Source organism: Lathamus discolor, chromosome 13 (assembly GCF_037157495.1).
Source record: "Lathamus discolor isolate bLatDis1 chromosome 13, bLatDis1.hap1, whole genome shotgun sequence".
NCBI classification, from domain to species: Eukaryota; Metazoa; Chordata; class Aves; order Psittaciformes; family Psittacidae; genus Lathamus; species Lathamus discolor.
The window spans coordinates 12,350,706-12,376,486 of record NC_088896.1 but is presented as its reverse complement, the minus strand read 5'-3'; the positions used below and the strand labels follow the sequence as shown (position 1 = coordinate 12,376,486).

General features: G+C 54.8%; 1 protein-coding gene and 1 long non-coding RNA gene across 2 annotated transcripts; one reads left to right on the top strand and one right to left on the bottom strand.

Annotated features, from left to right (window-relative positions):
- Positions 1-4,725: 4,725 nt before the first annotated feature.
- On the bottom strand, positions 4,726-15,999 carry LOC136021395 (uncharacterized). The gene is made up of 3 exons (XR_010615759.1): positions 15,936-15,999; positions 15,456-15,553; positions 4,726-4,749 (listed from the first exon to the last, which is right to left on the bottom strand). It is a non-coding gene; the product is annotated as an uncharacterized LOC136021395 (long non-coding RNA).
- Positions 16,000-18,191: 2,192 nt separating this feature from the next.
- Positions 18,192-24,975, top strand: ENPP7 (ectonucleotide pyrophosphatase/phosphodiesterase 7). The gene is made up of 6 exons (XM_065694043.1): positions 18,192-18,432; positions 20,336-20,481; positions 21,206-21,826; positions 22,310-22,523; positions 22,851-22,909; positions 24,763-24,975. Exons 1-6 carry the CDS (start codon positions 18,192-18,194, stop codon positions 24,973-24,975), a joined length of 1,494 nt encoding a protein of 497 aa, XP_065550115.1.
- The last annotated feature ends 806 nt before the right edge of the window (positions 24,976-25,781 follow it).

Below are 25,781 nucleotides of genomic sequence, written 5' to 3'. Positions count from 1 at the left end.
GCGCGGCCTCCTTTCAAGCATCACATGTGGTGTTATGTCTTTGTTGATGGGGGTTTTGCAGCCACTTCCCCTGTTCCAGGGGAGATACAGCAAAGAGCCTGCAGCCAGCTCAGTGTCCAGGGCCTTCCCAAAGCAGCCCTGGAGCAGAGCTGTGGCGAGCAGCGAGTGGACATGAAACAGCCGGGATTCAGCCATCACATCAGTGCTGCTCTCCGAGGAGCCAACACTGTTCCGTGCCATGGGCAGAGCTGGGTCTTAGCTCATTCCTGGCGCATGTTTTCAGGGAAGGACATTTGCTCCAGCAGCAGGAGAGGGCACACAAAGCCTGGTGGGGTCTCACCTCCCATTCCGACTCCAGGAAATCCCATCAACACCAATGCTACGTCCTTACAAGACATGAAATACGGCGAGCAGGAGCAAAAGCTGCCCATGGAAGCACCTACCCGAAGCGTGCCTTCACCTCGGTGGAGTGATTTGACACAGCACTAATTATGCAAATTAATCATCAGTAAATCAGGTCCCTGTTTGTTTGTTTATGTCGCAGGTTGCACAGCACAGGCAGGAGGAGGCACCAGAGCGGAGCTGCTCTTTGGGCTGAGGTGAACCGTTTGGTAACGTGCGGCATGACCAGAGCTCCCCACATGCTCTGTTCAGATTAAATCCTGCATTGATTTGCTGGTATCAGACCGCTCATAGCTCTCGGTGTGTCACAGCAGCTAATGAGCCATGCCAGGGACACATTTATAACCTGCTATTAGCCGCTTCCATCAGGAAGGGGTTTTCTTTCCCCCACCCTTTACTCTGAGCTTCTGGAAGTCAAAAAACCAAACCAAGCACCAAAAAAGCACCAGTAACAAACATCTCTATTGAAAGTCAAGCACTGTGCTATTTCCATCCACCCTTGGGACCCAGCTCTCAAATGGCCACAGAAAATGCCTGGACAAGTCACCCAAATCCCGCTGATATTCCCAGCTTGCCCAGAGCAGATTCCTCCCCTTCCCCAGACCATCACCCTCCGGGCAGAGCTCTCACACCTTCTGAGCAAAGCTGTACCAGCAACCCCTGTAAAACCTGCCTCCAGCAGCATCCCAGAGCCAAGCCACTGGGAACCGGACCAGGGAGGAAGGGTCCCTTCAACCTCCTTCCCATCGCTGCAGATGGAGCCAAGATCCTGCTCTAAAGTCCCAGTACAGAGCAGGGAGGCAACAGTGGGAAAAGAAATGCAGCAACAACGGAGGGGCTGCTCCCCTCAGTGCACACGCTGCAGGACAGCAGCGCTTCAGTTAGGAGAGGAGTTCCCCCTTGCTCCAAACGCAGCGCTTCGGGATCGCAGAGACAACTCTATCGGGGAACAAAAGCTAATTAAATTTACTGGGATCACTGAAGAGGAAAGTATTTAATATTCTGCACGGGATTCAATATCTGAAAGCATGGATGGCCTCATTTCATCAGGGATCTGCTTCTTCCCAACGTCCAACTTCACTCTGCAGCCAGCCCTGCTGCCGAGGGACAGGCAGGGCACTGACTGCAAGGAACCATGCTGCTGAGTCAGAGAGAAACAAACAGCAGGAGAGCAGAGCATCACTAGAGCCCGGAGCATCCCCAGGTGCTCCTGATGGAGCACCAGCTCCACAAGCCAAAGAGCAGCCTCCTGAGGGGCTCTGCTGCACCAGCAACCCCCCAGCCTCCAGAGCAGAGCCCAAGGGTGCACCAGGCTGATGCCAAAGACCCCAGAACTCCTCTGGCCCTGTTTCTTTCTCCTCTTTATGCCCTGATAACGTCTTTTTCTCTCACACACATGAAAGTGATCAGAAGTAGCAGTAATTTTCTTCTGTATTTATGCCACCAATACCTTGAGCTAATTCCTGTAACTGCCAGCATGGAAGCACTAATACCTCTGCAAAAGACAAAGCAATTATTTCTAAACATAGCTCTCTTCCCTGGCATTGTCACCATCCAAACCACCAAAACCCTGGTCTGTTGTCAGCATCTTTGTCTAACAGGGGGAATAAAGATACTTCAGCATATGCAGTGGCATCAGGCAAGGAAAGAGCACCCATAGCCTCCGGCAAAGTCAAAGTGGGAGTGACACAAGCCAGTGTCTGGAGGCATCACCCAGGGACAGCCTGGATAGGGACAGGACCCGGAGGAGGGCTGAGGCTCTCCAGTGCCTTGGGCAGGAAGGCCCTGGAGGTGCCTGTGTTCAGAGAAGGATGAGGGAAACACGGAGCAGAGGCTGGGAGCTGGTTCTCCCACAGGCCCCAGCACATCAGCTCCTGCGCAGCCACCCAGCTCCTCTGGTGCGGCAGAGACACCCCTGCTCCCCCGCAGGGGATGGGAACACGGCACCGCTTCATCCAGACACAGGCACATTAGTGGTGCTCCCAGTGTCTCCTCTGGATGGAGACACAGTGTCTGCCTCAGGACCCTCCGCAGCTCTAGGCCTTATTATGCTGTGGGTCTTCTCTCAAGAAATTAAAATGAGCCATAAAATGACAAGTGAAATAAGGGATGTAAGATCAGGGAGAATGTAAATGGTGGCATTAGCTTATGTACACCCCTTGCAGAGTGCCTGCTCCCCACCAGGTCAGTGCAGCCCCCGAGGAGGGGAAGGTCCCACACCACCGAGATGAAGTCATAGCTCCTCTGCATGGGGGTCCCTGCCCCAGCCAGGGGTGCCCACCCTATGGAGCCGTAAGGGGCTCAGGGCCCTCGGACAAGATGTGGCACCCCCCGCCCTGCAGATCCCCCCAGGTTTGCACAAAGGCCCCAGCCCCTTTCCCAGCCCAACAAAGGACACGAGGAGGGAGAAGCAGACATAGAATTACTGCGCAGATGCAGGATCCCCTCCATGGGCTGAGCTGGTACCTGGAGGCAGCAGCACACCTGGGTGACCTACATATCCACTGCTGATGGAATATTTAACAGGATCTTCTCAACGGATTGTATATGGAAAACTCCGGGCTCTTGCACGCAGAGAAAGGTGCATAACAGAGACTCCATCTCCAGAGACCGGCGCTGCTGCCTGGCCTTGGCTCTCCAAGAGGTTTAGGGGAGCAGATGGAGACCGGAACAGTTGCCAAACCACTGCACTTGGCTGGATGCTTATCAGCATCCTCAGTGCTCAGAGCTCCCAAAGCTGGGGCCTACCAAGCAAGGGGCTCACAGCCCTGGGAAGGGTACCAGGATCTTGCTTTGGCTGCTTCCCATCCCTGCAGGGAACTGTGAGGGACATCCCTGGCATCACCCACTGCCTGGAGCTGCCCAGACACCTCCATCCCCATGGGACGGCAGCAGGGGTGCTCCAGAGCCACCGGCACCACGGTCCAGGTCCTAACAGCAGGATGCAGCGATATCCCTGCAGCCCCATCCCATCTCCTGAGGTGGGAAAGCAGCCACCCAGCGAGGGGACCTGCCCTGGCACATCCCGCAGGTGAGGGAGGGAGGCCAGATTCCCACAGACTGCCCCCAGAACTACTTTTGGAACATTTCATATCCAACCTACAGTAGCAGCACCAGTAATTAACAACTAAGTTTTAATTAAACATTGATTAGCAACTAATTAGTCTAATGATTAGTCACCTGAAGGAGACAAAGCAAAATACTGGGGCTGCCAAGATAGGAGCAGGAGAAGGCAAATGATGAAAGATGAGAGGCAGCTGAAATTCCTCCCCTGCTTCCCTCTGGGCTGAACATTCCCTCACATGCTGGCGCGTTACAAATGAAGCCTTCGAAGTGAATTTTCCTAATTGTGGCAAGTCTGATGGAGCCTCAGGTGAGGGATGTGGAGGAGATGGATTTTCCTCGTCTTCCCCATCAGATCTCAGGCTGCTAATGCAGCTGAAAAGCCTTTCCCTGCTACAGGAGACTCCATCTCTGTCGCCGTAACAAGGTCAGGGGGGACTTTGTGCCTTCAGTCCACACACCACCATGAAGTTCACTCTCAGTTCCTCACAGACACAGACCTGGTTCATTACCTCCTGCCCAGTGGAGGGTCTCCTATCACTGCTCCCCCTCCTGATGCAGCTGAGCCTGAGCAGGGCTCTGTCAGACTGAGCTTATGGGGGGCCAGGATGGACCAGGGCTCTGGTTCCCAACCTCCTTTCAAGGGATCCTGGCCAGCAGGACCCAAGCAGCAACCCCTGAGGGGATCAGGAAGGGTTAAACACCATCCCCTCACCCCAGGCCTCCCTGCATCCACTCACAGAGCTGCAGGTGTATCGATTGCTTCTCGCATCTCATCAGACTCGGATCGGTACCAATCAATGGGGTTAGGTCAGGGAGAGAGGCAGCTCAGTGGACACCGATACCTTCCTCCTCCTCCTCCTCTCACTGGGAATGGCAGCCGGTGGGAAGCCCCAGCACAGCTGTATCCTAAGCATCCTGGGGCCTATTTGCAAAGGAGCTTCTCAATCCCCTCGGAGAGGTGGAAGAGAGGCAGAGACCAGCAGCAACTTTCTCCCCTGAGAGGGATGGAGCTATGCTGGGCTTGGCCATCCCACAGACTGGGAGACCAGGAACGCCAGGAGAGGACCAGCCATGCCAGGAAGAGCCCCCACTGCCCGCATGCCCTCCAGTCTGTCATGCCCACACTTGCCCAGATGATCTGAGATCACACACAAGCTTCATCCGGCTGGATGCAGGAGATCTGTCAGCAGCAGGGAGACAGCAGCTCTGGCTGCGGCTGTTTCATGCTTCTCTACAAAGCAATCTGCTGCTTGGGCTCCTCTGTTCTTCCCTCTTATGCAACTGCACAAAATAAAGAGGGGGAAAAAAAATCCGCTGGATGCTAATTTATCTGAGGAGCTCAAGCAGGTTTGCACAAGGCAGCAGTTTCAGCAGGAGAAAAACAAAAGGGAACAGCCATGTCTGAAACGCTGCTTCAGAAACCTGCCCACCCTCATTGCCAGGGACTCCTGCCCTCCCCAGCTCCCTGCAGGGATCCCTGCATCCACCCCTGCATCCTGCCTCCATCCCTCTCTGCCTGCAGCCTGGCTCTGCACTCAGGGCAGGACCAATCTCTGCTCACTCACTCGGAGAAGCAGACTGGGGGCAGTGGGATCACACATCAAACCAACCACCCTAGGCTTCAGGTGCTTCCAAGGTGGCAATCCCAAGGGATTGCAGGGGTACTCCAGCAGCTGGACCCAACTTCAGCACCAGGCTGCCCACATCAGCCCAGGCACACGATGGAGCTCACCCACCGGTGACTTGGGGCAGGGCAGGAGAGCTCAGGACAAGCAGTTGATCCATATCCCCAGCCAGTGGCTCCGCAACCCTTCCTCTCACCCTGGGAGCCTGTTGGCAGCATCCCCCTGCTCCCCTTCAGTGGGGCCCTTTGGCAGTCGTGGGTTTGGTGGTGCAAAACGCAGTTTAACAGCAGCCGAGGCTGGGGCATTGATTTCTTGTTCTGTTTTAAGTGCAGCTAATCTAATAGATAATTTATTTAAATTGATAGGGCAGAGAAATTGCATTTCTATCTTCTCTGAATAGATCGCAGTGTGTCTGGTGACCCGGGCGAGCTGGAGCACGGGGCTGGGGCCCTGATGGGCCTTGGAAGAGTGCCTCGAGCACCTTGTAATATTTTTCAATTCATTACCACCATTTGAGCAAACAACCAGTATAGATTTTTTTGTTACAACCGTTCTTAACGCGCAAGTTGTGTGCAAGCCGGTACCTGCCTTAACTGCTCACAGGAAGCCTTTCCCTCCAGAGCACCGATGCACGGAAACCAGCCCATTGGAAAGGGGCTGGGGATCGCCCAGATCACATCCAGAAGCAAATGGGGATTCACAGCCCTGGATCCATCCTGCTGGGAAGCCTGTTCCAGCCAGGGGCTGCAGTCAGAGCGTGTCTGGGGATGCACTCAGCAGCTCACATGGCAGAGCATCACCCTGCAGCCGAGCAGGAGGAGCACACTTGGGCTGCAAATGTTGCTTTTATACCTTTGGGAATCATCTTTAGTGCTCTCTGAGCTGTGTGGCTGCGCTGGAGCACATGGGCTCCCCATAACAGGCTCCAGCAAAAACCTCCAAGGGTTTTCCCAGCACCAGGGAGAAATGCTCAGGACAAGCAGGGAAGGAAGGGCTTGGGGCCATCCTGTGCCCCCTGGCAGAGCGCACAGCCAGTACCCATGGGGACAGCAGCAGCAGAGCCATAGCTTTAGTCTCAAGCCCCAGCTCTCTCTCCCTGTGATAGCTCCAATAAAGAGTAAATCACTGTTATTCTGCACCCAGCTCTTCTGATCCATCCTGATGAGGACCTTCCCTCATCTCCTCAAAGTCACCAGGCAAAGGAATGCATCCTGCAGCACAGAAACCCAGGGAGGAATCCATCCCTCTGGATCCCCCAGGAAGCCCTGTAAGGGGTATCTAGGACCCCAATAGCGGGTAATAAAAACAAGGGAGGCTGGTGACAGACATAGGAGGAGCAACAGGGGGTTAAACCCTTGATGGATGCTCCTCGGTGGCTCTGCTGGATGGGAAGCACAGCCATCCTGCCCGGGCTATGGCACCACCAGCGCTGCCACAGCCTCGGCCACTGGCTTCCAGTAAGAGCCAGCCCTAAGCCAGATTCCCAGGCGCAGCTGCTCAGTGTCTCATGCCTGCTGCAGGAAGCCCGCTGCTGCATGGGAAGCACTGTGCTGCTTTGATTACACGATAAGGAACATCAGAAATGCAACTTGTTGCCTATTTCCCAGAGTAATTAATTTCATCTGTATTGAGCAAATGACATAATTTGAGGATTTCTGGGTTACGGATTAAGTAAAGACCAGAGGAGAGCATCCTCTGTGCTCAGAGATTAATTAGCAGAGTGAGGTGAGGGAGCTCTCTCCTCGCAGGGCTGCTTTGCTGGTGCATTTTCAATCCGCGTGCCCAGTACTGCACCACTCTGCCATGGAGCAGCAGTGATCCCCCAGGCACGGTGGATCTCCCAGCCAGCGCTCATTCCCACACCAGGACACTGGGGGTGCAGTGAATGAAGCCAGACTTTGAGGCTTCCCACTCCCCTGCCCAGCATAGCCGAGCCTCCATCTTTAGCTTTCATGAATGGCATTCGTGAGAGAATATAGACCCAAATCTCAAGCTCACTTAAAAACACTCCCAGACAGACTGCAAATGCACTTAGAGGATAGACTTAAACTGACCAGATGAGGATGAGGATCACTGCAGGGACCTGCATGCATTGCACCATCCCCGGGCTGCTCTTGCCTCAAAGCCTCTCCCAGCAAAGTAGGGCTAAGATCTCTTGGCTGTGCCAGTAGTGTCTCTGGGAGCAACAGGGATAGCAGGGGAGCAGCAGAGCTCCGGGGAGCTGGATGCTCCTTCATCCCATCCCGATTCCCGTCACCCTGCATTGCAGCCACCCTTTGCTTTTTGTAACCATGCCAGTGGGGTTGGCACTGCAGCCTCCTGCTCCTGCCCCAGGGAGATGTCCTGATATGCTCCATCCCCTCCTCCCTGCCTCCCTCCTGAGGCACAGGCTCAGGATGCTCCCCACACACACCTCAGCCTCACTGAAAATCATCTGAGTGGGGTCAGACAAACAGGGCTCTGTGCATGTACTCATGAGCCAGGCATTTTATTTAATGCGCCTTGCGAAGCAGGATCAAAGATCCAGAGCAGCACCTAATTAATTATTTTCCTCATCTTCTGTACCATCCCCTGGTTGAGCACCGAGTCCCAGCATGTAAAAGCCTCCCTTTCAATGATTCTGCATAATGAGATGGATTTGGACTCCAGCAAATTTGTTCAGTTTTATGGAGTATTATATGAAAATGCTGTGAAATTAAGTTCTGTCTTTGCTATCGCGCCGTGGCCATCAGAGTGCTTTTATGTATGGCACTGAGACTAAAAGATGGGAAAGTGAGTCCTTGCTGCAGTAATGTGGCAAACGGGGAGAGGGAGGAGCCGTGCAATGGAGATGACATGGTGAAGGGTTAGACTGGGGGAGATAATGAAGGAAACAAGAAAGCAATGCAGATGAAGAGAATTGCAATCTAAGAACTTGGAACTGAAGAGGCAGCAGCCATGAGGCTCTAGTGACAGGCAGCGTGCAGAGGGCTCCCTTCACTTCTTTTTCCCCTCTACAAAGTGCTCCAGCAGCTCAGCATGAGGGAGGTAAATGCCACAGTCCCAGGGGCACAGGCAGAGCCCCTGAGAGAGGGTGGAGAGGTCAACCCGGGGGTGCTCCCAGTGTAAAAGCCTTCCCTCTGGGAATGTTGCACCCCTCAGCACCAGGGAAAGAGCCTTTCCATTTTGGAGCCAGCTCCCCTCGCTGCCTGCCAATCCCTTCCCATTCTTTCTTTCTCATCTCTTCCCACCCCCAGCCTCTCTCTGCTTCCTCCTTACATCAGCCTTGCTCCCCTGCATTTACCCCAGAGTGATCCGTGTTTTCCCTCAGCAACTTTATAACCCATTTCCTTGCCTGACAGCAATTAAGTAGATGCTTCACTTCCAATCCCATGGCCCATAAACACTGGGAAAAGAAAACGTTATAAAGAAGAAAACAATCCAGTCTGCACAGACACATGCACTAGTGTACAGAAAGACAGAGGGACAAATGTGAGGACAGGGTGAAGCTGGCGAAGATGCTCAAGTCCCTTCCTTTGTGCAGAGACTGGAGAACCCTTCATGCACCCGCCGCAGCCTCCAGCTGCGCAGGCAGAGGGGAGAGCTCTATAATGCATGAAGATGTGACCTGCATCCATCAATCCCCGCAGCCCATCAGCCCATGCCCAGGGCTGGCTCCCACTGCCGCTGCCCCACTGCTCACCTTGCAGCACTCTGGCACTCACACAAAAATGCAAAAAACAGCCCAAACCAAGAGGCAGGAGTACCCCCCCCCCCCCCCCACGATGTATGGGAATTTTTGGTGCCTGACAGCCCCCCCCCTGCATCCCAGGACCAGCCTTGAGAAATCCCAGCTTTCAGATTGCCGGGAACATCGTCATGTTCCCAGGCTGGCAGTGATGGATGCGTCAGATCATAGCACGAGCCCCAGCACCACAGAGCCCAGCCACTGGTGAGAGCTGCTCCCACGGCAAGAGACTCTTGGGGTATGAGCCACTGGGAACAGGGAAACTCAGCAGACACTTTCTGATTTCCATGACAACTGTAACGGGGTGTTTGCTGGTTTGGGAGCACCAGGGTGTGCAGGAATGTGCTCAGTAGGCACAGAGCAAGATCAGCCACCTCAAGCAGGCAGCAATGCCTCAAGTGCACTTCTCTTCTGGTCCCACACCAGCGGGCAGGAGCCCCCTCCCACAGGGCTGCCCAACCCAGGAGGCTGAAGTGACCCAGAGAAGGTAGACCTGGCAGCTTCCTGCTCTGTGGTGGCCCAAGGAGCTGCTGCCCATCATCACCCACCATGGGATGTGCCCTGTGCACCAAGGGAAGGGTCCAGGGGAACCTGGGGTACCAGAACAAAGCAACAGCCTTTCTCTGAGAGCACTACCTGTTGTCAGAGCAAGAAAGGGATGGAACCAGATCTGAGCAATGTTTCCAGAGCTACACGGCTGTAGCAGAGCCTCACTGGGTGCAGCATCCTGTGCCACTGCCCAAGGAGCATCAGAAGCAAACACTGCCTGCCTAAAACAAGCTCCTTTCCCATCCGCAGAGGAGCTTCAGCAAAAACTAAGGTGAAACCAGCAACCAGTTAGCAAGAGAGCACAAAATCCAGGCAATTACTGAAAAGCTTTGGACATGGCTGCGAATCCCAGAGCTGCCAACAGCATCCCCACACTAGGAAGGTAAAATAAAATAAAACAAAATCAAGATGTGGACAGAATCTGATTTGCCATAGGTGAAAAATGGCTTAATTATTTCTAGTGCCAGAACCACAGAAGGACATTTCCCCATTCCCAATCCACAACCTCCCACTAATTAGCAGCCCTGGCAGAAAGAAAAATGCTTTAAGCTCCAGGAAGAGCAACAGCCAGAGCCCCAGTGCCCCGCACACATCCGTACGCGCAACACATGCATGAAGCAGTGTCCAGGACAACCCCACTGCACCGGGAGGGACCCCATGGGAGCAGAACCTTGGCCCCTGGGGAGGGAAAAGCCAGCACTTCCCGGTGCCTGGTTCTTCAGGGATGGTCCCAGCTATGGACAGTGATGTCGCGCTCCTGTGCTAACAATTGCTCCTTCCCCGGCTCAGACCGCAGGGTAACAGCTTGTGGGAATAGTGGATTTGGAGAAAGAAACAGCGATCTGTCATGTCAAGATCAAGAAATCCAGAGCCTGGAGAGGAACTGAGCCTTGAGGGTACAAATGGGCTTGAGAAAAGCTCAGAGCAGTTTCCAGCCCAGGGCTCTCTGGGGACAGACTGGAGGGCAGAGATAGCGGCTCCCGCACCTCTCCTCTCCCCTTTTACACAGAGATCTTTCAAAAGAACCAATGCATAAACCCCAAAAAAGTTAGCAGGAGGCCCTGCCCCCTCCCCGGCGAACTTGGGAACGCGCTGTCACCAAGAAAAATGATGCTGGCAAGAGAGAAATCCGCTGGGGTTGCTGGCAATTTCCCAGGCTCCAGCCCCAATGAGTGTTTATCAATAATTCCAGGATCTGCCTGTCGCAGCCGCTGACGGGAGGGAGCGCAGGCAGGGAGGTGTCAGCACAGCCATGGGCGGGGGGAGACAGAGAACAGGGAAATCAATTACCGGCTCCTCAGGAGCAGGGATTTGCCGGCGTTACGGGGCAAGTGTGTTCGCTTGGCTGTAACAGGGAAACACTGAAACCAGCCACAGCGACACCAGGGCATGTCCTGAGCCTGGGCTGCCTGACACCACGGGCCACTGAGACCCTGTAGGTCCCGGGGTGGCCATAAAGCTACTGCAGGAGAGGGAAGGACAGAGCAGCAGCGGCTGCCCGTGGCACCTAATCCGTGCTGACGCCCCCGCCTTCCATGAGGTGTCTAATTGCCCCTGCGCTAGGGGCTAAGCATCCCTGAGCTGCCCAGGGGTGCTGAGCACTGCATGAAAAGAGCAGCACCTTCTCCCTCAGTTACAATTTAAGCCTGTTGTGAGGTTGTTTCATTTGATGTCATCTATTTATGAGAAAGAGTGAACATCCATTTCCCTTATACCACTCCTGAATTTAGAGAACTCTTTCCTGCACCACCTTTACAGTCTCCCTTCTAACCAAGGGAGTGCTAATTTATTAGTTTCAGACAGAAGCTGTTCCGTGCCTTTGATCAGCCTTGTCATCCTTTTCTTTACCTTTCTAGTTCAACTACCTCCTTTTCATGATTGGGCAACCAAAGCCGCACTCAGCATTTGCACTGCGACACATCGCACCCCAGCAGCGCTGCTGCTGCCTCTGCTTCAGTCCCTTTCCCAATAACTACTAACAAGCAATTTGCCTTATTTGACTGACACTGGGCACTGAGATGGCATTTTCATGGAGCTACCCACAGTGACTGTGAGGTCTCTTTTCCGAAGTAGGGAATATCACAGTAAAGGTCTGCTTCATATTTTGGAGTGAAGGATGATCTCATCTAATCATTGGATTTGGCGACATTCGTCTGCCATTTTGCCTCCCAACCACCTACACTGTGAGGTTCTCCCACCACCCTGTCCCATCAGCTTTATGTTTAAGCTGCTCCCGTTATTCCTGATAAAAGCCAGCCATCAGCATTGGTGCTGGCAGACGGGATATCAGACTAATAGCTTCCAAGCAAGCTCTCCTAGGTGTGGGACACAAATTCAGGCCCTCCTTCCTGCGTGTCTGATTTAACTACTTGATTCTTTAGAGGCGGTGAGCTCCCGAGGGCTCAGATCCTGTGAGAATGACGACACAGGTATATGGGAACAGGGTCCTTCAGTCATTTTTTTTCTTATCACTGCAGTGGTGATGGTTTTTTCATAGAATCGCAGAACCGCAGAATGGTTTGGGTTAGAAAGGAACTTAAAGTTCATCCAGCTCCAACCCCTGCCACGGGCAGGGACACCTTCCATAGACCAGGTTGCCCCAAGCCCTGTCCAACCTGGCCTTGAACACTGCCAGGGATGGGGCAGCCACAGCTTCTCTGGGCACCCTGTGCCAGCACCTCAGCCCCCTCACAGGGAAGAGCTTCTGACTAAGAGTCAGACCCAGTCTCTGTCTACCTGCCATTTGCAGTTTTTCCTCCCAAAGCAATTTGACACCTTACAGAAAACAAGCCCAAGCATCCCGTGGACATTCAGCCAGCACCGTGGCCTTCCCGGCAGGGCTGGGGCAGCCGTTTCCCTCCTCCGGGCACTGGGGGAACCAGCCCGGAGCGAACGCTCCGCCGGAGGGCGGCCGGCACCGGGGCCACCGCACAGGGTCTGGGCGCCGCCGCCGTCAGCACCACGGACAGCGTCAGGCCCGCGGGCGGGAGCGCACGCAGCATCGCACGGCCGGGAGCCGGGCCCCCCAGCCCCGGGGGCTGCAGCCACAGCCAGGCCCCCGTGCGCTCTCCCGTGGCACCCGCTGCGGGAAGAGCCCCCAGGACCCAAGCACGATTCCATGCCCGGGGGAGCTGTGAGCAGCCAAACACCTTCATGCATGGGGAGAACGCACTCACCATCCACCACTCCCACCTACTTGAGACAAACATCCTCCCTCTCTGGCTTTCTCAAGCTCCCGACGTTCCTTATCCTGTTCTCTAAGGCGTGCTGAGGGCTGCCCATCCTGCTGCCTGCAGTGAGAAGCATCTCCCAGTACCCCCATCTTACAGAGAACCCCTGTTTTCCCCCGGGACCAGCCATTTGGCTGCTGCAGGAGATTTCATTCCAAGCAGTTGGTCCAGCATCCTAACCGGGAGCAGACTGAGAGCATTCGGTCCTGCACTCCCTCTGCTAAGCTTCCCATGCCACTTCCAAAAAGAACATTTATTTTCTAATATTAATACTCTGCATCATGTCAGATCTCACATATTTATGCTCCCTCCCCTACGCTCCTTCCCTATCTGTCCCTCTTCCAGCGGGAAGTGATCCTGCAGGCCAGGCCACTGCTGCTGGGTGTTCCCAAGCCCCCGGTCCTGGTGGGGCTGTAATGGACTGGTGACACCACGATATTTATGAGTATTTCAAGAGAAAGAGAAAGGCTACTGGGTGTTCATATGTTCTTGTTGTATTATTTAAGAGAAACCATTTGAGAGCACAGGAGCAGCAGTGTCTGCTCCCAAAAGGAGGAAAAATAATGGAGGGGAATATTTGCAAAAAGCTCAGTTAAGTAAATATTTTATGCCCAATAATGTTATGGCTTTTGAATGATGCATGCAAGGGAGTTGAAAGGAGGTGAGGCACAGAGTGAGGCAACACAGCGTGTGTGGTGTGAGGTGAGTATGGAGGTGTTTGAGGGAAGGCAAAGGAGAACACGGTGCCCTGCCAGCGCCTCTCACCAGGGCTGGGTGAGCAGCAGTGAGGGAGGCACCACCAGGATGGAAAAGAGTTTAATGTAAAGTCCCTGGCAGCCCAGTGAGAGGCAGGATTTGCTGTGCAGAGGCAGGGTACAGCACAGGGCGCCCAGGAGGCTCACAGCCCTCCTGAATCGTTAAAAAGAGTGGATGCCTCTTTGCTTTGCTTGAGAGAAGGGCAGACCTGAGAGGGAGCATGGGAGCAGGGACCAAGGGGCAAAGAACTGGAAAGTAGAAGGTAGAGGGATTGCCCTGGCCAGGAGGATGGGGCAGACAGGGAAAGCAGACAGGGGGGCAGGCAAGGCTGGTGACTGAGGAGGCAAGCAGAGCCAGCATAGAGGAGGCTGCCACCAGTCTCTCTGACCAGAGGAATTCTCCTCCAGGCAGGCAGCAGCTCAGGGTGAGCATCTGGCACAAGGCAAGCACAGAAAGGAGTAAAATACCATTAAGTATAATAAGAAATGTACTTAATCAATGAACTCTGCAGCTGAGATCAATGGGAGGCAGACACAGCCATTAGCTAAGAAAGCTGAGAAAGAGCCCCAGGCTCTGATGGAGCAGTCAATGCTGGGTTTAACCAAGCAGCAGAGGAAAGATTCCAAGTAGGGAGCAGAGCCTGAGCCCATGCTCTTCCGCTGGGCTCAAATCCCCAACAGGGAGCAGGAAGAGGAGCCCAGGCCAAGGCCAAAGCCTGGTGCTGAGACTCTGGACCAGGTATTCATCATGGTGATGAGGGCAAGAGAGAGAACGGGACAGCTGCTGGCGAGGAAGAGGGATCATCATCATCCAGGAACATCACTTGGACATGGAGATCAAGAGCCAGGGGCTTTCTCCAGTGGACCAAAGGCTCCAGTGAACTTCAGGCACTGGCCATTGCTGGGGGAACCAGCCCCAGAAGGGGACATGGGAGTGCTGTGAGCAAAGCCTCACTCACCCTATTCTTTCCTCTCTGCTCTTGTCCCTCTCCTCACCTCAAGCTCCGTGCTGGATTGCTTCCCAAGGACCACCTCATGGAAGAGCTTCAAACTAGATGGTGAAGAGGTCACCCTCCCAAGGTCTTGCACCAGCCCATGTAAACAGAGCTGCTGCTCGCCCTGGGGCTGTGCTTTAGGAAGAGTTTCTGTACGCACCCATGAAGAACAGTACAGCAGCAACTCGGTGGCAGGCTCCCTTCTCCCCTGGGGTGAACTCAGAGCCCTGATCCCAGGAGGCTGCTCCTGGCCCTCCCGGAGCACAGGACACGCGCTTCATCCACATGTATCACCAGACCCTACAACTGCCACTGCAGGCTGTGCATCATCCCCCTTTCCCAGAGCCCGCAGCCCCATGGTGGACCTAACTGGGGGTGACCCAGGAATGGGATGGGGGGATCATGGTGCTGCATTGCCTGCCCCTGCTTAGCCTCCAACACTGACCACGTGTCCATCAGACGCAACCCACCTCCCTCCCTCCGGACCCAACAAGCAACCCTCGGGGATGGGGGGGCATTCCCAGGGGTTAAGGCACTGCGGAAGGGAAGCGGGCACTACCGGGGGGTGACGGGGCACCACCGGGACCCCCCGCCCGCTGCCGCGGGACCCGCCGCTCCCCTCGGGACGCCCCCGAGACCCCTCCGGCGGCTTAATGGCGCCACCTGGCGGCCGGGTCCGGCGCACGCCCGCGGATGAGGGGGGTCCGGGGGAGCCGGTTCATGGGGGTCAGACCCGAACTCCGGTACCGGCGCCCAGGCCCCGCTCCAGAGCTCCCGGCAGCAGCCAAGGCCTCTTTCCCAGCCTCCTGAAGCCTTTTCCAGGCTTCCCGAGCTGCCCGGCGGGAGCGCCCTGCTCCTCAGGGCTCCAGCCAAGCCTGGGGCTGCTCCTGGCTTTCGGTTACAAACAACAGCACCCTGTCCCTACTGCTCTGCTCCTGGCTTTGAGGCCATTACCAGTTCTTTTATCACCTGCTGGTGCTGCACACCCATCAGCTGTGCCCAGCCACCCCAGCTGTGTCCTGTCCCCAGCAGCTCCCACAGCTCCACCACACATCCCCCTCACAGTCACTCAGACCCGGCTGTAGAGCTCCTCCTGCTCTGCTCACCTGGGCACCGTTAGGATTTCAACCACGAGGTCCCAGCTCCAGGTATCCCGGTGATGCTCACAAGCTTACCCAGGCCCCAGTTCTGGGGCAGCTGCATGCTGAGGGCCAAGAGAAGCACTGCAGACATGCAGTGTGGTATAAACCGCACTGCAAAGAGCAACCCAGGGCACCTCCAGCTGCTTTATTCAATTCTCTCCTCACCCTCCTGGAGATCTTCCCCCTCCCTTCACCCTCTTTCCAACAAGCTCCATATGCAACACCTTAGCAACACCACACAACCAATCTACAGAGCAGAGCTGCTCCAAGCAGGACAGTAAGGCAAGGAAAAGAAAAACCCAAACTGCTTTTCATCATCACCTCCTCTGTGTCCAAGTGCACTATTTCCCACTGCCCAATGCCTGGGAGGGGGCTGCAGCTCAGCCCTTCCCCAGGGGGAGCAGCCACGCACCCTCCCAAAGACCCCGCAAACGCCCATCCTACCTCTCCTGAAGCAGCTCAGACCCAGGGCTCTGCCATCCTTCCCATTCCCAGTGCTTCCTCCCTCTGCACTCAAGCACAGCAACACCAAAAGCACTCTGGGGGGTGTGCAGGGCCTTTATAGCAGCCCCAGCCCCTCTCTGGAGCCAGGCTCAGCTGTGAGGCCCCGGCATCATCAGTCCCATCATTGGGAGCAGCTGTGGCCACAGCTGAGAATCCTGCAGGTTGATTTTCCCTTTGAAAGTAAAAAATAAAGAAGGAAAATGGCCTGGTCCTGCCTGACCGAGCTGCTCCCCCTGCACAGAGCCCACCAGCTGCAGGGAAGCTGCGGCTTTACCCACAGGGTGCTGGGCACGTTCCTTTTTCCAAAGGCTGGAAATGGGCTGAGCCCCTGATCCCAGCCAAACAGGGCAGTTCCAGTGGTAGGAGACTTCTCTGGGCTCCTGATTTCTATTTTCCAGCCCCTTCATCTGTCTTCTCTGAGTTATTTGGTACCCAAGCATGGGGGGGTGACAGCCTCAGCCCGAACACAGCTGTGCAGGGACCACCTCCCCCAGTTAGTGCAGATGTGACCACAGCCCCTTGGGCACATCTGCCTATGGGATGAGCATCTTAGTGCAAGATAAACTGCATCAGCCCTTTTAACCGGAGAATGACAGCCTCCCCAGGCAGGGTGGCCAAAGGTGATGTTCTTTATCTGTGCCTATTGCTCCTCAGATACCAAATATCAAAAGGGGCCTTGAGACACTCCTGTTATTCCTCCGAGATTAGAGCAGTGCTGCCTCCTCTCTAGCCTCTTCCCTCCCAACCGGGCTGATGAACACGATAACTTATCGGGACCTTCCCCTGTGCTGTTAGCAATGGCATGGACACTTATTGACCCACCTCGGAACAACACACTGAATATTTAGGACTTTCCCTGTGCTTGGTACATGATAACATCTTTATCATCTGAGCCCTTTAAACCCTCAGTGCCTGCCAGGCCCCTCTGTCCTCGCTGAAAGGACAATATTGGACCCAGGGCAGCAAACGTTGATAACAAAATAGTTCCTTGAGTGAACTGCAGCAGCGGGGCTGGCAGAGGAGGTTGCTCGGCTTGTGAGAACTCAAACCTCTCACAGTGTCCTTGCACGACCCTGGGGAACACAAGCGCAGGGGAAGAGGCACCTGAGATGTTGATGCACCCTGAGGAACTGGTCCAGATGGGAACACTCAGGGATGCTCATGTCTACAGAGAAGCAGGAAGGACGAATGATGGTGTGTGTGTGAGACTCATCTGCCCAGCTCACCCCGGGGGAGAAATGCCAAGGAATGACCCCAGACAATGCCAGGGAAACCATGGCTCTGCATGGCAAGGGAGGGGATGGTTGGGCAATTGGGAAGCGGAGCACCAAGGAATAAATCTGGAACCTGAGCAGAGGCAGATCAGAAAAGACACAAAGGTCGTGAGCTCAGACCCTGGGGAACGAGGGCAACCTCTGATACATGCGTACACAAAAGCCTTAAACTCAGCTGAGAAATGGGTTGTCAGCAGTGATTAAACCCCAGAGAAGTCATAAAGCAGCAGCTATTGATAAAATGGGATGCTGATAACGCACAGCTCGTCAGTGAATAAACAGATGAGGGTCACTCATGGTGAGCAGCAGAGCCAGGACAGCAGGAGCTGGGTGGTGGCACATGGAGCCTTCTGAGCCAGGCTCACCCTCTGGAGCATCCCTGGGGGCTGATGGTGTGGCCAGGATCAGGAAAGAGCCTCCTTCCCCAGTGTGTAGCTCCACAAAACCGCACTGAGAACCTCCAGTAAATCCAAGCTCCTTTCGGAACCTCTGAGCACCCCTCTGGAGGTGGAGGAGTGGCCTGGGAGGGGGTGAGTTGCTCTTTGAAGCTGAACTGCTGACCCAAGAGCAGGGCACCAGAACCTGAGAGAGGCTGCAGGGAGCCAGCTCTGGGTGAAGGAGGTGGCGGGGCTGGTGGGGAGGCAGGTTTCACACAGGCAGCCTCCTGCCACGGGAGCAGCTCTTCCCATCAGCACTGGAAGAGCACCCAATGCCACTGACAGAGGAGGCAGATTCAGCATCTGACCCAGAAGGAGACGGAAGGTAATGCACTTGAGTTAGACAATATCTAGAGAGTGCTGACTGAAGCCATGCACCTGATCAGCAACTGCAAGATTAGATAAGAACTGAACTTGGTCCCACCCTGCATGTATTAATGGGAGCTCTCTGGATGTCTGGGCTGTTCCAGCTCAAGGGCATGAAGATGTTCCCTTCACTGGGGTTCCTATTTGCTGCTCTCTCTGTAGCAAGATGCGTCCCTGTGCCGCAGGTACCCAGCCGCAGCAAAGTCCTCCTGGTGTCCTTTGATGGCTTTCGGTGGAACTACGACCAGGACGTGGACACCCACAACCTGGATGCTATGGCTGCAGAGGGGGTGAAGGCTCAGTACATGACTCCTGCCTTCATCACCATCACCAGCCCGTGCCACTTCACACTACTGACCGGTGAGTGCCCCCAGCGCCAAGCACACGGCAGCAGTGCAGGTTGGGGAAGGGCAGGTTCGAGGCTTGGGTATCAGTGAAGGACATGAAGTCAAGCAGCTACCCAGCATCAGCAGCGTGAGAAGCTGTAGAATGGAGACCAGGCAACAGCTACTGCAGAAAGTGGTAGAGCTGAACCTGTATTTAGCACAGGCAAACAGCATCAGATGCTGTAGGAATTACGCAGCTGCCACCTCAACCATGGTAAGAATTACAGAGGCCACCCCGACAGGGCTCACCCTAAGTTCTGCTTTAACAACATATCAAATTAACTCTTTTGCATAGATTTACTCCTAATGCATGTGATCAGCAGCTCGAGCTGGGTGCCTGTCAGTTTTTACTGGATTTATAGTGTCTACAGGTTGCTTCATTTCTCAGCGGCACCTCTGCTCATCCAGTCCTGTTCACAGTCTGGGGTCTTCTCCTGCAGCCTCCAGACAGACATTTCTCCATCTCATTTGGTCCCATCCGGAGGGACCTCGACAGGCTGGAGAGGGGCCCAGTTGGATGGGGTTTGGAGCAACCTGCTCTAGTGGAAGGTGTCTCTGCCCACAGCAGGGGGTTGGAACTGGATGAGCTTTGAGGTCCCTTCGAACCCAAACCGTTCCATGGTTCTGTGATTTCCTTCTCTTTTGTTCCAGGATAGCTGCAGATAAAGTTTACTTCTACTTCCCTATCTCCCAGAGCCGCAAACAAGATTAAAGTACAACTGAAGCAGCCTGAGGCTTCCTCTGCTTTAAGCACTAGTGCTGAGCTCTGGCACAAATTAGCCTCTCCTGCAGTGTCCTCCCTTTGTTTTTAGCAGTACACCTACACCATGCATATTATATATGTGCCAAATATCGGTAGCCTTTAATCCGTGTACATATTTGAGTACAACACATGCTACAACATTGCAAACACTCAAATCTAATTACAAAGGCATCAACACAACATAACATTCCATACAATACTGTCCTAACCCAGATTCCCCACTCAGGGTGCGACAAGGCAATAGCTGCAGAAGAGAGAGAACTGAACCTGTATTTGTCAAAGGTAAATAGCACCAGCCCAGCCCATAGCCTCCTTCAATAAGATAAAGTATTTTGGAGACAAGGGAGACGCTCTAAATGTAATCTTTCTGGACTTCAGTAATGTATTTGATCCAGTGGCACATGGGAAATCATTAGTTAAGATGGAGAAGATGAAGATTCATACAAAATCTCTAATATGGGAAGTACAGAGCTACAGGGGAGAGGAGGGCAGGTGATGCTGAGAGGAGATTGTCAGGCTGCAGGGAGGGCAACAGGGGAATTCCTGAGGAATCGATTTCAGAGCCAATCTTATTTAAGATTTTAATTAATAACCTTGGCATAAAAGAGTGGAACATGCTAATGAAATCTGCTGATGGGAAAAGGCAGGGAGGCACTGTCAATATAAGGGAGGATGGGGATACGGTGCACAAGTAACTGCAGTCTTCTGGACCAGAATAATAATAATAGCATGAAATATAATAGTACAGAGTGCAAGTCTGCCATTTCTAAAGGGAGTTTCTACTGCATGCCCACCTCATGGGCTGTGAGCAGCAGAGAGAGAAACGCCAAAGCCATTAGTGAGACACAGGATAATGGGGAGCCCCATTCATGCTGAGAGGGCAGGGGCAATCATAGGCAGCACCAGCACCTTCAGGGGTGCTTGGGATCCAGATGAGACCTGCTTGGCATCAACCCCTGATGTGAGTAGCAGGCACCCCCAAGCACCATTCCCTGCCATGGGAACCCGACCTGGTACGAGGCATAAGGGGAAGGAGGCAGAGGGAGAGCTGAGAGGGGAAGGAGAGGAAGAACCCCCCCATCCGCAGCCCTACTCACCCCATCTCTCCCCACAGGGAGATACCTGGAGAACCACGGCGTGATCCACAACATGTGGTTCAACACCAGCACGGGGCAGAAGCTGCCCTACCACAGCACGCAAGGGGTGGACAGCTGGTGGGACAACGGCAGCCTGCCCATCTGGATCACAGCACAGAGACAGGCAAGTGCAGCCCCTGCCCCGCACCCACCGCCCTGCGCGATGGAGCCTCCCCCCCCATCTCCAGTGGCCACGAGCTGACACCTCCTGCAAACAGCAGGTAATGAGACCTGCAGGAACTGGAAGCCCCAGACACACAGGAATAATCATGATCATTCTATTAAAAAGAGCAAAAAGTGATATTTTTGTTTCAGCTTTATTAAGACATTAATAAAACTGGTTATTCTACTGTTAAAGAAACCTCAGCCAACTCCCTAGGGAGGACCAGGAGCCAGGACTGCAGCAAGGCTGTCCTAGATCCCCTTAAGCTTTGAATCTGGCTTCAGGACAGGACCCGAGGCTTGGCTCAAGACATGTCCCTTTGCCTGTATTTAAATTGGCTCCACTGGTTTCAGCGTGAGCACTTACTGACTGGAGTAAAACACACCTGAATGTCCTCATGGCCAAGAGCCGGCTGGTCCATGAGAGGTACAAACAGGTCATTGTGTCCAAAGTTATAACCAGTGTTGCCAATACAGTGAGAAAGCAACAGACAGGAGTTCTGGGAAGGGCAGAACTCCCAGTTAATCACTTTTAATTGGCAATGAGCAAGAAAACCTCATTAGAGGCAGAGGTAGACATTAGGGGGCTGAATGAACTAACCACATTGGTAGGTGGTAGCAGTGATGGATGGAGATGATGCTGCAGAGTGAGCTCAGGTGAGTTTGTGCAATGTCTCCACTAACAGGGTTTGAAGACAGGCTCTATCTATTTCCCTGGAGGAAAAGCAAAGTACCAAGGGGAGGAAGTGAATATGAAGTTGGTGGAGCCCCTCCTGTTCAACTACAGCAATGAAACCAACTGGAGGCAGAACATCGACACCGTGATGGAATGGTTCACAGTGAACAACCTCGACTTCATAGCCCTCTACTTTGGTGAGCCAGACTCCACAGGGCACAAGTACGGCCCCGAATCCACACAGAGGAAAAACATGGTCAGGCAGGTGGACAGAACCATTGGTTACTTGAGGCAGCGCATCCGGGAGAGCGGCCTGGAATCAAACCTCAACCTCATCATCACATCTGATCACGGCATGGAGACTGTCATAAAGACCAATGAGATTCACATCCAGACCGTGGAGAACTTCACCTTCAAAGACATCCAGTTCGAGCTCTTAGATTATGGACCCAATGGACTGCTGGTGCCAAAAGAAGGAAAATTAGAGCATGTGTATTCAGTCCTGAAAAATGCCCACCCAAACCTCCATGTCTACAAGAAAGAGGAATTCCCGAGGAGATTCCATTATGCCAACCACTCTCGGATCACCCCGCTCTTGCTGTACAGCGATCCAGGCTATGTGATTCACGGGGTAAGACAAATGCATAGACACATCTTACTGTCTTGTGGGGATCTGCCTCCTGTCCTTCTCATAGCACCCCAGTACTCACACTCCATTGATTCATCTCCCTATAACCACATGGCAATTCCAGCTCTGTGTAAAGATCTTCTCTGTTCAGAAGACAAAAGGTCCAGAAGTCTTGGAGCAGGACTTGCATGAACACAGAATATCAGTTGCAGGGTCCTCTCCTAACCTGGCATTAAGGCCCAAAGGCAGCTTCCCCCTGCGAAGCTCCTCAATACACCAAAATTTGGATGCCCTGACATTTAGGGAGGGAACTTGCAAGATGCGGTTGCACAAGAGCTGTGTCTGGGCAGCACCCTCCGGCTTCCAGACTTCCAAAACTAAAGAAACTGGAGTGTTAAACCCAGTGGCCGGGAAACACAGCGTAGAGGAGAGCACCTCGCTTGAGGCTGGGGATTTGGGCACTCACACCTTCCCTCTCCCTTTCAGAGGTACAAGGTCCAGTTCAACAAAGGGGAACACGGTTTTGACAACGAGGCCATGAACATGAAAACCATCTTCCGCGCCGTGGGACCGGCCTTCAAGCAGGGGCTGGTGGTGGAGCCCTTTGAAAGCGTCAATGTCTACGCCCTCCTCTGCCAGCTGCTGGGCATCATCCCGGAGCCCCACGACGGCTCCTTGGAGCCCGTCAAGGCCATGCTGCGTGAGTGGGGCCGCGGCACGGACGTGCTGCGCGCATGGGGACGTGGCAGCGGCCACGCTGCAGAGCGGAGCTGCGGCACGGGCTGAGCCGGGTGCGTGGCTCCGTGGGCGCTCACGCACCCGCGCGCTCCGAGTCCGCGGCACCGGGGCGGGTCGGGGGCACCGGTCGCGCTCCACCGGGATTCCCGCGGGAACAGCGACCCCTGGCGGCCGCGCTGCCCCCACGTTGCGGGCTGCGGCGGGGGCCGAGTCCCCGCGCACGCCGGGCGCGGGTGGGACCCGGCGCTGCCGCTCTCCGGGGCCCAGGCTAACGCTGACCCCCCTCCAGGTTCCAGCGCTCCTCTGCCGCCCGCACAGGACCTGCCGCTGGGGCTGGGAATCGCGCTGGTGCTGGGATGCTGGGGAGGAAAGCGCTGACGCCCGCCACAGGTAACTGAGGTGGGGGCAATCCTGGGTGCTCCTACCCCGGCAGGCACCCGTCCCGCTCCTTTGTGGTCTGCGCCTCTGTGGAACCCCTCCCCACTCCCCGGGGCGCAGCAGACCCTTTGCAGCCCAACAGAGGGATTTTTACTGCCCAGGCTGGCCTTGACGCCATCAGTCTGCTCCGTGCCTTCGCTGTGACTGGAGACCCATCAGGACAAGTAATTCCCAATCCCATCTTCAGCACGGCGCATTCCCAATGATACCCGCAGGCTGCATGTACCTGAAATCCATACGCAGTGCTGTGCTCTCCTTTCTTGGCAGCCTCCAGCTTCTAGGCAGCTCTACCAGAGAAGATGAGGAGGGATGTGGATCATGAAGACAACCACTCCTGGTCTCAGATAGTTGCAGAGCTCCTGAGACCTCCTCAGATGGGTGATTCATGCTCCTCACAGATGACTGAATCCCAGGGCAGATGCCTCTCCCAAGCTTTGAGGTGCTCACTGGGATATGCTGATGCCCAGTCCGACCTTGACAAGGTCTGCATTACCCCAACCCCTCCATCAGCTGAAGGTATCATACAATCGCAGACTGGTTTGAGTTGGAAGGGACCTTAAAGCTCATCCAGTTCCAATCCCATGCCACGGGCAGAAACACCTTCCACTAGAGCAGCTTGCTCCAAGCCCTGTCCAACCAGTGTGGGTTGGACCAGGGACAGTTAAAACATGTTGAGCACTCAAAGCAATTAAATGTATTTGTCTGAAAGCACCAGGAGCCTCCTGAAAATGGCACTGGGCAAAGGCAGACTCCCAGCCTGGGAGCCTCAAAGGGATCCCAAAGTCAGTCAGTGCTTCCAGCCCCTGCCCCAGGAGCCCTGGGTGCCCTCAGCACCGTTCTGCCAGCCTTGCTGTCCCTTACGGCTGTGGAGAAAAATGGGAAAAACCCACCAGCCCTGGTCCTGGCTCTTCCATGCGGCATTATGGGGGCAGCTCCTCAGACCCCATCCCAGAGGCTGAAGCTCCCCAGCCCTGTGCCTCATCTCATGGGCTCGATAAACATCTGTTGCCATAGAGACTTGCTCAGCGCCTTCCCGCATCGCCTTCACCAGCCCATGAAACAGGAGACGCGCTTGGGAAAACAGGAAGAAAATGTTTGGCTTGAAACCGTGCTGGGGGTGGGGGTCAGGCCTGCAGCACACGCTGAGCCCGGCACAGAACCACGGCGAGGCTCTGAAAGGGGAGCACAGGGGCCAGCGCTGCAGATGCTGTTGCAAATACAGCAATAATAATAGTGCAGCAACTGCCCGATAGAATCCCAGACTGGTTTGGGTTGGAAGGGACCTTAAAGCTCATCCAGTTCCAGCCCCGCAGAGCTCGTCACCCAGTTTTGCCAGGCTCCATGTGCCAAAGCTCACTGGGTGCCCAAAGCTGGATGCAACTGGTACAGAGCAGGGTGCTCATAGGGCTGGTTCCATCCTAGTCCCTAGCCCCAGGCAAGTAACGGCGTTTGTAGTGACCAACCAACCTCCTAACAGGAATCCTACCTGACAGCTGGGGTTTGCCTCAGCTGTGGATGGAAATTCAGATCCGGATTCAGCAGGCAGCATTCCAGTGAGACAGGGCTCTGACAGCAAAACCTCTCTGGAGTAGGCGCTGCTTCAGTTGAAGAACGAACCTGCTGTACCCCTGCCAGAAAGATTCCCGTTGCCCACGAAATCACAGATGTACCTTGGAGCAGCTCCTGCTGCTCGGAACAGGGTGGGGAACAAAACCGGAGCTTTGAACAGAGCACTCCAAGATCTGTACTCCAAATGCACTTAGGGCTACACGGATGCGATACCGGGACAGTACCGGCAGTACCGGTGCACTGCTCGTGCATTGCCGGCTATACCGGTGCAGTACCGGCAGCCGGCGGGCGAGGGCTCCCGAGCCGAGCTCTCCCCGGGAGATCCCGGTACCGGCGCAGGGGAGGAAGCATCTCCCCGAACTCGCCTCTCGCCCGGAGCCATCGGCTTCCGCCGGGTCCCGGTGTGAGGGCCCCGATGGCTCCCACGGGAGAGCCCAGTCCCTCCTGCTGCACAGTCCAGGACCCGCCGCGGGCAGCCGCTGGCCCCGGGGTGCTCCCGGCACTCGGCACCCATTGCAGCCCCGGGGCTGCGCCGAGTGATGCCCTGGAGAGCCACATCACACCCTCACTTCCCTCTTCTGGTCCTTTCCTCCACCACGGCCCCGGGATGCAGATTCTTCACATCCCAGGCTGGAGGGGTGAGACAGATCCTTCACCATGGGGTGAGGATGTTTAACCCCACAACCCCCCGCTTTCTGGAAGACACTGTCCAGTTTAAGGAAAGCCTTTCAGGCTTTAAAGCCTCACAAAGGCCTTACAGGGCTTTCCCAGTGCCTCCTTTGCATCTCACACCTCGTGCACTTTCAGTGTCACATTTCCACATTTGCCCAACTGACAAAGCCCTGCCTGGCCTCTCCGGCAGACCCAGTGCTGGTTTGTGCAGAGATTCCCACTCCATGGAATACTGCATCTCCCCCCGCCCTCCTGCCCCCAAATAATTCATTCCCCTCCCTGGGGCTGGGGGTCACACAGCGGGGAGAGCCCTGCTGTGTCTTGCAGCCCAATTTGCTATGCATTTCCACACCATTTGCTTCCCTTTCTTTTTCCTGCACTGGAAAGACGCTTGCTGCCCAGGGGTCCCAACTGCTCCAAGATGGTAACGTAACCACAAACACACACGTATTTATTTATGGCACACACACAGCTTGCAGGAAAACTGCTGCATCCTGAAATGCCTGGTCTGGGGGTAGCACATGCCCCTACAGTTCCCACT

Bases quoted from the DNA above. Each gene is read 5' to 3' on its own strand.
- ENPP7 (XM_065694043.1), top strand. From the start codon at position 18,192: ATGTTCCCTTCACTGGGGTTCCTATTTGCTGCTCTCTCTGTAGCAAGA. The intron at 22,524-22,850 runs GTGAGTGGGGCC...ACCCCCCTCCAG, and splicing joins GCCCGTCAAGGCCATGCTGC to GTTCCAGCGCTCCTCTGCCG. The intron at 22,910-24,762 runs GTGCTGGGATGC...AAATGCACTTAG, and splicing joins TGGGGCTGGGAATCGCGCTG to GGCTACACGGATGCGATACC.